We start from the raw sequence: 12,494 nt of genomic DNA, 5'->3' as shown, positions 1-12,494 counted from the left end.
GATTGGGGATGTAGCAGCAACTTATGAGGAGGCACGCACCAACGTAACAGTTGTGGAAGAAATCTTCAGCGTCATTATCAGTGGTTCGGAAGAAGTAATCAATGAGAGGTTGGGCTCTTTCTGGGACAGCTATAATGAGGTCTATGAGGAGGTAATGACAAGATTCTATGGTTTTATTTAGTAATTATTAATTATCCTTTATTTATATGTGCCACAAGGGATTTGCAGCGCCCAATTACAGAGTACAAAAACAAATTATCAAAACAGGAAAATAGTGACTTTTAGTTGAAGACAATATAGAACAAGTACAGGGTAAATAAACATAGCTACACAGCAGACAACACTGACATAAGTATCAGAGTGGCAGAAAACCACGGAATTTAGCTCTGTCGAAGATGATTTAAGTGATAGAAGGATAAGCACATTAGGGGTGAGGGCCCTGCTTGTTGGAGCTTACACTCTAAAGCAGTGGTTCTCAAACTCGGTCCTCAGGACCCCACACAGTGCATGTTTTGCAGGTAACCCAGCAGGTGCACAGGTGTATTAATTACTCACTGACACATTTTAAAAGGTCCACAGGTGGAGCTAATTATGTCAATTGTGATTCTGTGAGGAGACCTGCAAAACATGCACCGTGTGGGGTCCTGAGGACTGAGTTTGAGAACCTGTGCTCTAAAGGATAGATACATTTTAGCATTACCAGCCAGTCCTTTCTCTGTCCAGCCCCACACTGACCTGTAGCAATATTGATATAGACTGATAGCACAGGACAACGATACACTGCTGTGAATTTTCTCTTTTCTAGACAGTGTAGCTAAACAAAGTGAAATAGCACATAATAATGTCAAACATGTGACCTTAGCCTATAACTATATTTACAAATACCTTTTTTATTATCATCCTTAAATTGTATGGTCTCAACAGTGGCGTAACTAGAAATTTTTCTCCCCCAAGCCAAAAAATTTTTGGCGCCCCCCCCCCCCCCCCCCCCCCCCCCCCCCCGCTGCATAACTGGGAGCAAGAAAGGGACAAATATGCGCGCGCCGAAGGCGCGCGCTGCAAAAAAAGGGGCGTGGTTTTGTTGGAATGGGCGTGGTTTCTCGTAAAGGGGCGTGGTATTGCAGGAAAAGACTACCTTATACCCCAGTTTTGCAACCTGCACGCCCAGACGTTAGCCACCACAGGAAAGAAAAATAATCCTGATTCATGCCCCTTACATTATTTGTCATTTTTCCTCCTTATAGTAATGCCCAGTATACATTATGCCACATACTGCAATGGCCCTTAGACATTATGCCGCACACAACAATGCACATGACACAATATGCACACACTGTAATGCCCCCGACACATTATGCCACACACCGTAATGCCCCCGACACATTATGACAGGAATCGCAATGCCCGTTATACATTATGCTACACACTGCAATGCCCCTGATACATTATAGCACATACAATGCCTGTGACACATTATGACACACACCGCAATGACCTTGAGACATTATACCACAATGCCCGTGATATAGTATACCATACACCGTAATGCCTGTGACACATACCGCAATGCCCTGCCCGTTATACCCTATGCCACACACCGCAATGCCCGTTATGTATTATGCCACACTGCAATGACCCTGAGACATTATACCACATACCACAATGCCCGTGATATAGTATACCACACACCGTAATGCCTGACACATTATGACACACACCGCAATGTCCGTGATACATTATGCCACACACTGCAATGACCCTGAGACATTATACCACATATCACAATGCCCGCGATATAGTATACCATACACCGTAATGCCTGTGACACATTATGACACACACCACAATGTCCGTGATACATTATGCCACACACCGTAATGCCCATTACACATTAAGTCCTACAGTAAGGCTTCTAATTACTTTTCAATTACCTTCTCGTTGTCAGGGGTTTCATGCACTGGGTGTCATGCTCGTTGCCAGGTGTTTCATGCACTGGGTGTCATGCTCGTTGTCAGGTGTTTCATGCACTGGGTGTCATGCTCGTTGCTAGGAGGTAGTCCTTGTTGCTAGGGCTGTGCTCCCAGTGCCACATATGTCCCCAGTGCCAGATATTTCCCCACGGTGCCAGGTACTCACATGCCCCCGGTGCCAAATATAGCCCCCCCCCCCATGTGCCAGGTACACATATACCCCCCCAGTGCCAGATATGCCCCCAGTGCCAGATATTCCCCCCATGCCAGATATGCCGCCAGTGCCATATATTCCCCCCCAGTGCCACATATGCCCCCAGTGCCAGATATTCCCCCAGTGCCAGATATGCCGCCAGTGCCATATATTCCCCCCGAGTGCCATATATCCCCAGTGACAGATATTCCCCCCAAGTGCCAGATATTCTCCCCCAGTGCCATATAAGCCCCAGGGCCAGATATTCCCTCCCAGTGCCAGATATCCCCCCCCCCCCCAGTGCCACATATCCACCCCGTGCCAGATATCCCCCCCCCAGTGCCATATATGCCCCAGTGCCAGATATCCCCCCCAGTGCCAGACATCCCCCCCCCCCAGTGCGATATGCCCTAGTGCCAGATATCCCCCCCCCCCCCAGTGCCATATATGCCCCAGTGCCAGATATCCCCCCCCCCCCTTCCCCAGTGCCAGATATGCCCTAGTGCCAGATATCCCCCGCCCCCCCCCCCCCCCACAGTGTCATATATGCCCCAGTGCCGGATATCCCCCCTAGTGCCTGACATCCCCCCCCCAATGGCCATATATTCCCCGGTGCCAGACACCCTCTCCTCTCTCCCCCCCCGTGACAGATATGCCGCAGTGCAGCCGCCGCTTGTTGGAGAACTTGGAGGGACACGGCGGGCGCAGCGTGTGCCTCTCCTGTGTCCCTCCTGAGTCCTGCATCATCTCCGGCGGCCGCGGGTCTGATAGGGGGAAGTGCCGTCCGTGAGCTCTAATTGGCTCACGGACGGCACTTCCCCCTATTAGACCCGCGGGCCGCCGGAGATGATGCAGGGCTCAGGAGGGACACAGGATAGGCACACGCTGCGCCCGCCGTGTCCCTCCAATAAAGCAGACTGACATGCGGACGTTCGTCCGCATGTCAGTCTGCTGTAATCAGTGGCGCCCCCGCAGCCCCTCGCCCCCAAGCCACCGCGAGGACTGCGGGGGCAGTAGTTACGCCACTGGGTCTCAATAAAAGTGATGTGCTTTTCTATGGACAATTCACGGTTGAACGGCAACCATTTAATTTTCTGAAAAGTCAAACAGTTACACCTTAACGACTCTACACATACACTATGCTGTTTCATCTATAAACAATTTGTACGGACAAGCAAACTCTCTTTGTGGGAGACCCCAACAGCTCATTGCCTAGCTGACCAGAGATGTATTACTGAGTTGAAAAATTACGTAACGATGCCAGACTTCTTTTCCTAAAAATCATTGTTATTGTTTTTTTTCTTTAGAGTTACAATGTAACAGAAGAAGTGAAATACAAAATGTTACAATTGACAACGGAAGTATTGTCCAGTCAATACACAAGCATGTCATCAGAAAACATCACCACCTGGTTTGAGTATAGGCTGTCTACTGTGATAACTCAGATTGACACTGAAATTCTAAATGGATTCTCAATACAAGTTGGATGTGGCTCTTCTAAAGCTTTGTAAGTGCTGACTTTGTTCCTTCTGCCAAATTGTGCTGATGGAAGTAACTGTTGTTACTGTCTTTGTCCCAACCTCTGCTGAGGGTGCATTTGACTATGATCATAAAACATTGTATTTATTTTTTTACTGCTTGTCCAACTTTTGAAGATAACATGATCGGATTACCTGCAACCAATCAGATAATTTAGAACACACACAGCAGCATAGACTATAACTGGGGATGGGTGTGCTAATATCTAATATTATGGGAGAAGGGAGCTGTCCACTTGTTTTTGTGTTAGTGAGGAAAGGTCTGCATGTGATAGGGAAAGTCTCATCATCAATTAGTAAGAGTTAAATGGTAGAAAGAGCAGGGTAGTCCAACAGCACAGCATACTGAATTACGGAAAGAGTTTGCTGTCAAAAACTAATGGGGGTGTCAAATCCACTCAGGGTCACCAATAAAGTGACCTGTAATGTCTGGTGCTTTTGGTGGAACCCCACGGCTATAACTGTAATATGGTGGGGGAAGGGGGTGTCAGGAAAGTTTATTAACATGCTACCGGCAATCATTCACAATGCTCCAGAGCCCCATGTGTTGTCACTTGTCATGGTGTCAAACTGTCAGTTATGTCACGTGCAAGTTGCGCTGCTGTGTAGCACTGTCCTTTCCCAAAAGATAAGAACAATGGAATGCTCCACCACCAATATACAGTTCTGCTGCTTAATATTTTATACATATATTCAGATTTTATAGTTGAGTAAAATGAACAGATCTATAGTGTACAGCAAATCTTCTGACCTGTAGTAATTGGCAGAGCCGGCCCTAGCCAATATGATGCCCTAGGCAAGATTTTGGCTGGTGCCCCCTAGCACCACCGCTGGTTCCGCCTCTGACCTTGCACCTCTTTCCCAGCACCACCACCCCTCATCCATAGCAGTCCTTATTTTGGTGTTTGTATCCCCTATATTTTAAATAGGAACCGTTCGCACATTTGACGCACAGCCCAGAAAGGGGTGTGTTTTTGCTGGCAACGGGCATGGCCACACAATAGTAACCCCAATTCCAATTACGCCACACAGTACTGCAACTAAATTCACATTTGATCATGCGATAGTGTCCATAATTCATATTACATCCCACAGTAGTATCACTTTACCTTATAAACGTTACTCCTCACAGTAAAGCCCCATATTCACATTACATCACACTGAATTGCTCCTTATTCTCACATTACACCACACCCTATTGCTCTTTATTCACATAAGACGACACAGTAGTGCCCTTTCTATATGTAATGCCACATAGTAGAGCACCTTATACACATAATTCCACACAGTAATGCCGCTTACACATATGAGACACATTATTAATGTCCTTATAAACATAATGCGCCTTACACATTATGACAACCTTTATTAATGCCCTTTTACACATAATGTCCCTTACACATATGCTGCACATTATTAATGCCCTTATACACATAATGACACACATAGTGCCCTCTATACATTTGCTGCACATTATTAGTGCCCCTATACACATAATGGCACACATACAGTAGTACCCTGTTACACATATGCCGCACATTATTATTGCCCTTATACACATAATGACACACATAGTGCCCCTTTCACATATGTTGCACATTATTAATGCATTTTTACATGACACACATAACGCTCCTTACACATATTCCGAACACTACTGCACAACCAACCCACTTACATGCACACAGCACTCACACTGCCACTAACACTGTGACCTCTGCCTCTGCTTGGATACAGATGTGTCCTCATAAATCTTGCCTCAATGCTAACGTCGGCACATTTTTTTAATGAAAATGCATCTTATTTGCATTGCTATGTGGCTAGGTGATATGTAGCATGCCTATATACTGTGTGCGACTGTGGCTGTGTCTGCATATGAAATGCTACACACAGAATATAGCCATGCCGCATATCATTTTAATCAGCAGAAGCTGCTGATGCCCCTAGGCATATCAAATGCCCTAGGCAATTGCCTAGTTTGCCTATGCCTATGGCCGGCTCTGGTAATTGGTACAACCCAGTTTTCAAATTGTTGTTCTCTTATATTTGTAGGCTTTATCCACACTAAAGGGCATATATATTAATGATGTTTTAACTAAAATAATTAGTTTCACCAAAATGTATTAAAGCTTTTGAAACAGTTTTTGTGAAATACTGCTCCAAACCCTTTAATTCCCATTTTTTTTAGTAATCAGATTGCACTGCCAATGCTTGTAATGGGAAATGCGATCTGGGCAAATTTACTAAGGAAAAAAAATTGTGAAAAAATGTATTATTTTATTTATTTATTTTTACATTTACTGACCCCCCCCCCCCCCCCCCCTCTCCGGTCATCTGATCGCTGGCTTCCTGCACTCTGACCCCAGTCATCTGATGACTGCTGTAGACCAGCATTTACAGCAGTTTACAGCAGAGACATCAGATGACTGGAGCCGTAGGAGTGCACCGGATCCTGGTCAGTGGGTAAGTGAGGTGGTGGTGGTGGGTGTTACTCAATGGTAGCAGTGGTAGCATTGGCAGTGGTGGCAGTGAGTGGGCAGCACTTACTTGGGGCGTTTTTTGTGAAAAATACCCAGAGAAGGCTGCGGAGAGGATTTGCTGGGACAGAGTTTTCTCGCATGCTCTGTCCCTGCAGGCGATAATTGATTCACACCTGCGATGTATTCAGTTATCGCATTGCGGATTGGGTGATTTCATCACATCTGTATCTGAGATGCGGATAGGGATAAATATGCCCCCAAGACATAATGAAATTATTGTTGCAATTTTATTCATTAGAGTTTTAAATATATAGCATTACTATCTTTCAAGGAGGTGGATCGAGGATCAACAATTGTCAGTGGGAGCAATATTCTGCTATATGAAACAAAGAGTACAGTATCAATCCTTCTAAAGAAGACATATGGAGAAGTTGCTCAAAGCAACCAATCAGCTTCTAGCTATCATATTATAGCATGTACTTGATAAAAGGAAGCTAGAATCTGACTGGTTGCTTTCAGCATCTTCTCCACCTGTCCTATTAGGAAGCTTTGATGAGGTTCACTTTAACATTCAAAGACTTGTTCTGAAATGTGAGTGGCCCAAGCTTAATGTGTGCCAAATTTTTGTCTTATAGTGTGCAAGCGCTGAGCGTCGCTTACGGCCGGACTGGTGACTCCAACAGGCAGGACGTCTTGGATTACTTGCTCAATTCCCTGGATAATGGTAAACTCAGCAGGCCCATCCAGGATTATTAAAATAATTTGTTCCTTTCTATGTCACCTTCTTTACAATGCCACGCAATTTTTAACACTAGTTTTGCCCTGTGTTTTAAGCTGATGTTTCAAAGATTGCTGATGGATGAGTGAAAACCTCAACATTATGAATATCTTTTTGCTCCTAGGCACAAAATGCACAGACACTGAAGCCACCTCCTTGAGCTTTATAGAGTCCTCTTTTGGCAACTACTTCAGCCTGGTATCTTATGAAGAAATTATTTCCTACTATTCTGAATTTGATGCAGTAAGTGTTCATTTGACATAGCAACTTTATTATAGTACAGATGTCTTATATGCATGTTATCACAAGAGATCTCATTAAAGACAAAAAACGGCAACCTCTGTAAGTGGGTAAAAAACTTTTTGAGACCAGACCTTCCTTCATCCCCTGTGGAGTCTCAAATACAGTAGGGTGGAAAGCAGGTACTGATTACTTGGGCCGCGGGCTCAATGAATGGGACAAATGTTTGTCTTTGCAGGGCTACTGATTTTTTCATTTTTGTTGGGTATAGGGGACATTTATTTGTCCGGTTCCCAGATTTGTCCATGCCCCGTTCAGCTCTCTGCACTCTTGTTTACATGTTGTTTTAGTTTAACCTACAGAGAAGCCAAGGCTTTATTCATATTTTGTCTTCATCAAGTAAGCACTAAGGACCTGATTCTAAGTTGCAACGTATGCCTACATTGATGGAGTTGAGTGATTTTTTGTTTTTGTTACTGCACATGCATCTAAGGGTGGGTAACAACAAATCGGGCATATCGTTAAGTGTGTGTGCCCAATTTGCGTGCCCCTGCGGTCACATGCAATATCTTCAGGTCGGCTGTGCTGCACCGCCAACTAGAAGATATCGCATACGATGCCATGCAATAGTGCCATCATCCCCTACATCGTGCAAGTGTGTAAGTACTTGCATGCAGGGTCCAGTCGGGTGTCAGATTGGCCGAGTATACACCATCCTAGTGTGTACCCTACCTAGTCTATATGACACAGTGTGCTTGTACAGAGTCGCCGTTGCAATTGTGACACATAGTACCAGAATGTACTGGAAATGTGCTGGGCATTCCTGGGCAGTCACTGGGAGGTGGCTATTCAGATGCATGCGCATGTTATGGGTGTGGTGGGTGTGTCACTGAACCGGCTGCAAACTCAGATGCAAGCTTTGATGGTGGGACCAACAGATGCACCTAAAGGCACGCCAAGCAGTATTTGAGCTTCTAAAGATGCTCAAAGTGGGCGTCTCAGACTTTGCAGAGCTAGATGTGCAGATGTACTGTACACCAAGGAAGGACTTGTCTTGTACTGGTATTTGCATTAAGTCGCAGAAGCAATACCAACAAAAGCGCACACATGGACGCTGCAGCGTCAAACTCACAATCAGGCCCTAAGATGTCCTGAAATATAAACAATACATATATACAAAGAATTTTTGTTCAAAGTATTATTTAACATGTAATTTAAATTTTTTATCAGAGCTAAGAAATATTCTCACCTTGACTCTTTTCTTCTCCTGGTTTAGTTTGAAAGTGGAGTACTTCAATTGATGACCACTACTCAGATTGGAGACTTGTTTGTGACAGCAAATGTTTATGAAAGTATAGAGAAGACAACCACACTGTTTGTGTACCTGAGAAACCTTTCTGTTGAGAATGTTAATATCTTTATGACCCAGTTTACGGAAATAGCAATTAAGGTAAGTTTGGCAAAAAAAAATAAAAAAAATCACATATATAAAATAACATATTGGCAGTTAGTGATTAGGTATTCATCTTAATCTTGAGCGACCACTTACATAATTTTAGAGACAGCCAATACTTATTTTCTTCTTTTTCTATTTTCTACTTCTTAAAATATTGGATGGTGTGTGCTTTACTATATCAGAGCACAATTTGTAGAAAACATGTATTCCATATAAAGTTAACACCTTATTTATGATCTTTTCATCTTCTCCAGAAAAATATTTCAATTACAAATGAAGTGGGACAATTCATTCTGCAAAGTTATTTGACGATCATAAAAACACATGTTCAAAGTGCCAGCCGTGAATATCTAGTACAATTATTCACATACCGACTCACTATACTGATCCGCTTCTTTACAACAGAAACTCTACTTATCTTTGCCATAAAGGACTGCGATACCCTCGTCCTTGTGTAAGTGCTTTCTTGTTTAATGACCTCAAAATGCTCACTGGTAAGATCTCCCTCTTTCTATTAGTGAGATGTATTAAACCATGGAAAGAGATAAAGTCGAGGAGCTGCCCAACTTCTCCACTTTATTTCTATCCAAGGCTTGATATAGCTCCCCTATGTATGTACATATCAATCTCTATCCATCTATCTTCTATTGTAAAAGACAAGGACAGATGCTATATATAGGCATCTAAGAGTTACTTTGGTCATATCATGAACACACAAGGCCACTGAAACAAGCTTCAATTAAAATATTGCAAATACTGTATGAGTTGATCCTCAATTCCAGGAATAGTCATTCAAGAGGGCATGGTACACTAATTGGGGTTCCCTGTAGTCTTACGATGAAAACGACATACACAAAAAATACAGTGTTGACCTTTTGTGTGTCGACCATTTGTCATGTTGACTTTTTCTACCTTTCAAACATCGAGCTAATGTCCATGTCAACCTTTTGTCCACCATTGCTATGGCCACCATTACGAGTTGACCTAATGACTGTCGACCTAATTAAGGTCGACCCAGTGATCCATACCGATGATTTCTGTTATTTCTCAATCTGTTTTCTTTTCCATTTCATTTTATTCTATGGTGGAGATCTATTAATTGTGATTATGATTTGTTCAGAAATTAAAATCACCCGACACAATACATAAATGCACTTAATACTCCAAACTCGTTATTAAAGATGGATTTGATTTAAATTCAGATGCTATTGGGCAATTTTACTTTGCTGAGAAAAAAAATTGCCATTTTTTCCCTTTCATTTCAGTAGGCAATGTATTTCATTGGGTGCAGAAATCCCATTGAAATGCATTGTCCATAGAAGTGGCAAAAGGTCAGTCATCACAAGCAATGTTTACGTGCTGGCTACATTTAATTTACTGAACAGATATTTAAATTGATTGATTTACTAATAATAGTGTACTGGCAAAGCCAGTTAATACCGTGGTGTAGTTTTTCCAGAATGCACTGGCTGACAGGGCCTGCTGGTACTTGTAGTCCCAGAAGTCCAAATAATTGCTAGGATATGGAGTACTACAAAGGACATCAGATAATAGCAGCCAGTGCTGCCAGGGCTTGTTGGGACCTGCAGTCACAGAATATTTCATTTACTGTAACCTTGTTTTATTGAAAATAAACAAACCTTAATGGATCAATTTCCCATTCCTTTCAACTGCAATTAATTTCTGTAGGCTTTCTTTGTCTGACCATGCAATGTCCGATGAAATGAATTGTCTATCTCACTTGTATTTCACCACTTTTCTGGCAATCTTGACAGTCAACAACCATAGCGATCTTCAAGAGACATTACCCTCTATATCTTCTTTCTTCATTCAGATTATTTTTTCCATCAGTTCTCCACTAGGGAGGCCAATCCCTGGCCGTTTTTTCAATCCCAGGGATTGGAATTGAAAAACAGTCAATCCCGGGATTTCCGGGATACCCGGGATTGGGTTGTCAATGTCCCACCCACCCACTCAGCCCCCACCCCACCATAATTTACCATTCTCCATTCAAGTGGGTGGGAGGGTGGTTCCATTTACAGAGGACTGCGATGCGTTGAGGTGTGGGCAGTCCAGCCGGTGCATACGGCTGACATTAGGCTGCGCAGTATGACCTCTGACATCATGTCATATTTCGCAGTGCGCACAGCCCGGGGCAGGGGGAGCTGGGAGGAGGGAGCAGGCCAATGTCTGAGCCTGTGCCAGAGGCTCAACACTGCCTGGCATTGAAAAAAAAGGTGGCTGGCTAATCCCGAAATACCCGGGATTGGAAGCTCCAATCCCGGGATTGAATCCCGGACAGCTTTAGGCCTAAATCCCAGGATCCCGCCAGTCCTAGTCCCGGGATTGGCCACCATAGTCTCCACGAAATCCTTCCCTTTTAGTTCACAGTATCTGTGATTTTTTTTCTCTTCTCTGTTGTGGCAGTCATTCATCCTGAGACTGAATGCATAAAATCTCAGAAAGGATCACTCATTGTAGGTAAATCAGAATTCAGACCAGATGTTCCTTCAGTAAAAACCATTAGATTTTAACATTCATCAAAATGGAGACTTCATTAGTATGTCAGTTATTTTGATTTAACCATCTGTTCTCAAGCAAGGCTATCAGCGGCAGCTGGCTTCCTCACCCGGAGCCCCAGCACCAACGGGACACAGGAACAAAGTGCTCAGCCTATCTTCAATAAGCCCGCCCCCAGACTCCCATTGGCTACTTTTACAGGAGTCTGGGTGCGGGCTTATTGAAGATAATGTGAGCACTCTGTGCCTCTGTCCCATGCGTGCTGTGGCGGCTGCTGATCCCTGGGCAAGGGAGCCAGAACATATATTACATATAGCTTGACATGTATGTTTATATGTACTGGCCGGCTCCTTTCTGCAGTCTTAGGTTGGCACGGCAGCCCAGGGGCAGCAGTTGCCACTGATGGCTATCACTAGAATCTACACTATTAGTATGCCATAGAGGACCAAGGGCCTAATTCAGAACTGATCGCAGCAGCAAAAGCTTTCTCTAATGGGCAAAACCATGTGCAGTGCAGGTGGGGCAGATGTAACATGGGCAGAGAGAGTTAGATTTGGTTGGGTTATTTTGTTTCTGTGCAGGGTAAATACTGTCTGCTTTATTTTTACACTGCAATTTAGATTTCAGTTTGAACACACCCCACCCAAATCTAACTCTCTCTGCACATGTTACATCTGCCCCGGCTGCAGGGCACATGGTTTTGCCCAGTAGAGAAAAATGTTGCTGCTGCGATCAGGTCTGAATTAGGCCCCAAGATTGGGAAACACTGCTCTAGTGTTATATGGGAAATTTCTTGCGGAATGATCAAAGGCCGTGGATAGCAATAAATAATAATAATAATGTTTATACTGTATATTAAATATAATCAATATAATATTATTTCTTTTTCAGTGTGTTATATCTGGACCAAGGAATTAATGGCATGTCTCTTGCTACCAAGAATAATATTGCTGCATGGATTATTGGCATTCTCAGAAGCTTAGGTCAAAATGGTAAATGTTCCAAATATGCATAGAAACTGCACATAGTGGCTGATTCAGGTTGGTTCGCTATAAGCGATCCAACCACAAAATGTACAGTGAGAATGCGGGCACCCGCAGAGAATGCAAGGGCCTCTGTCTTTCAATCAGGCAGAGGCGTTCGCGGGGCGGGGGGGGTGGGATATGGCAACACTCCATTTCTTAGGTGAAGATGGAGTATTGTGGGGGAGGAGGCAGAGAAACGTTGGCGGCATCATGAAAACGGGAGGCATGGCGTGGGTGTGATCACGGCAGCAGCATGGTGTCACATTCAGCCGTCGCAATCCGAAAGATGGAGGC

General features: G+C 43.9%; 1 protein-coding gene across 1 annotated transcript; it reads left to right on the top strand.

Annotated features, from left to right (window-relative positions):
• Window positions 1–3,434: 3,434 nt before the first annotated feature.
• On the top strand, window positions 3,435–12,190 carry LOC134944246 (uncharacterized). Its single transcript, XM_063932829.1, has 6 exons — window positions 3,435–3,670; window positions 6,817–6,905; window positions 7,084–7,202; window positions 8,476–8,649; window positions 8,910–9,109; window positions 12,067–12,190. Exons 1-6 carry the CDS (start codon window positions 3,504–3,506, stop codon window positions 12,188–12,190), a joined length of 873 nt encoding a protein of 290 aa, XP_063788899.1. The 5' UTR covers window positions 3,435–3,503.
• Window positions 12,191–12,494: the final 304 nt, after the last annotated feature.

The sequence above is a fragment of the Pseudophryne corroboree genome, chromosome 7 (genome assembly GCF_028390025.1).
Source record: "Pseudophryne corroboree isolate aPseCor3 chromosome 7, aPseCor3.hap2, whole genome shotgun sequence".
Lineage (NCBI taxonomy): Eukaryota > Metazoa > Chordata > Amphibia > Anura > Myobatrachidae > Pseudophryne > Pseudophryne corroboree.
The sequence above is the reverse complement of the archived record's forward strand: the minus strand, read 5'-3'. Positions and strand labels throughout refer to the sequence as shown.

Coding starts and splice junctions, on each gene's coding strand:
- LOC134944246 (XM_063932829.1), top strand. CDS start 3,504: ATGTTACAATTGACAACGGAAGTATTGTCCAGTCAATACACAAGCATG. Junction 8,650..8,909: donor TTACGGAAATAGCAATTAAG/GTAAGTTTGGCA, acceptor CATCTTCTCCAG/AAAAATATTTCAATTACAAA. Junction 9,110..12,066: donor TGCGATACCCTCGTCCTTGT/GTAAGTGCTTTC, acceptor TTTCTTTTTCAG/TGTGTTATATCTGGACCAAG.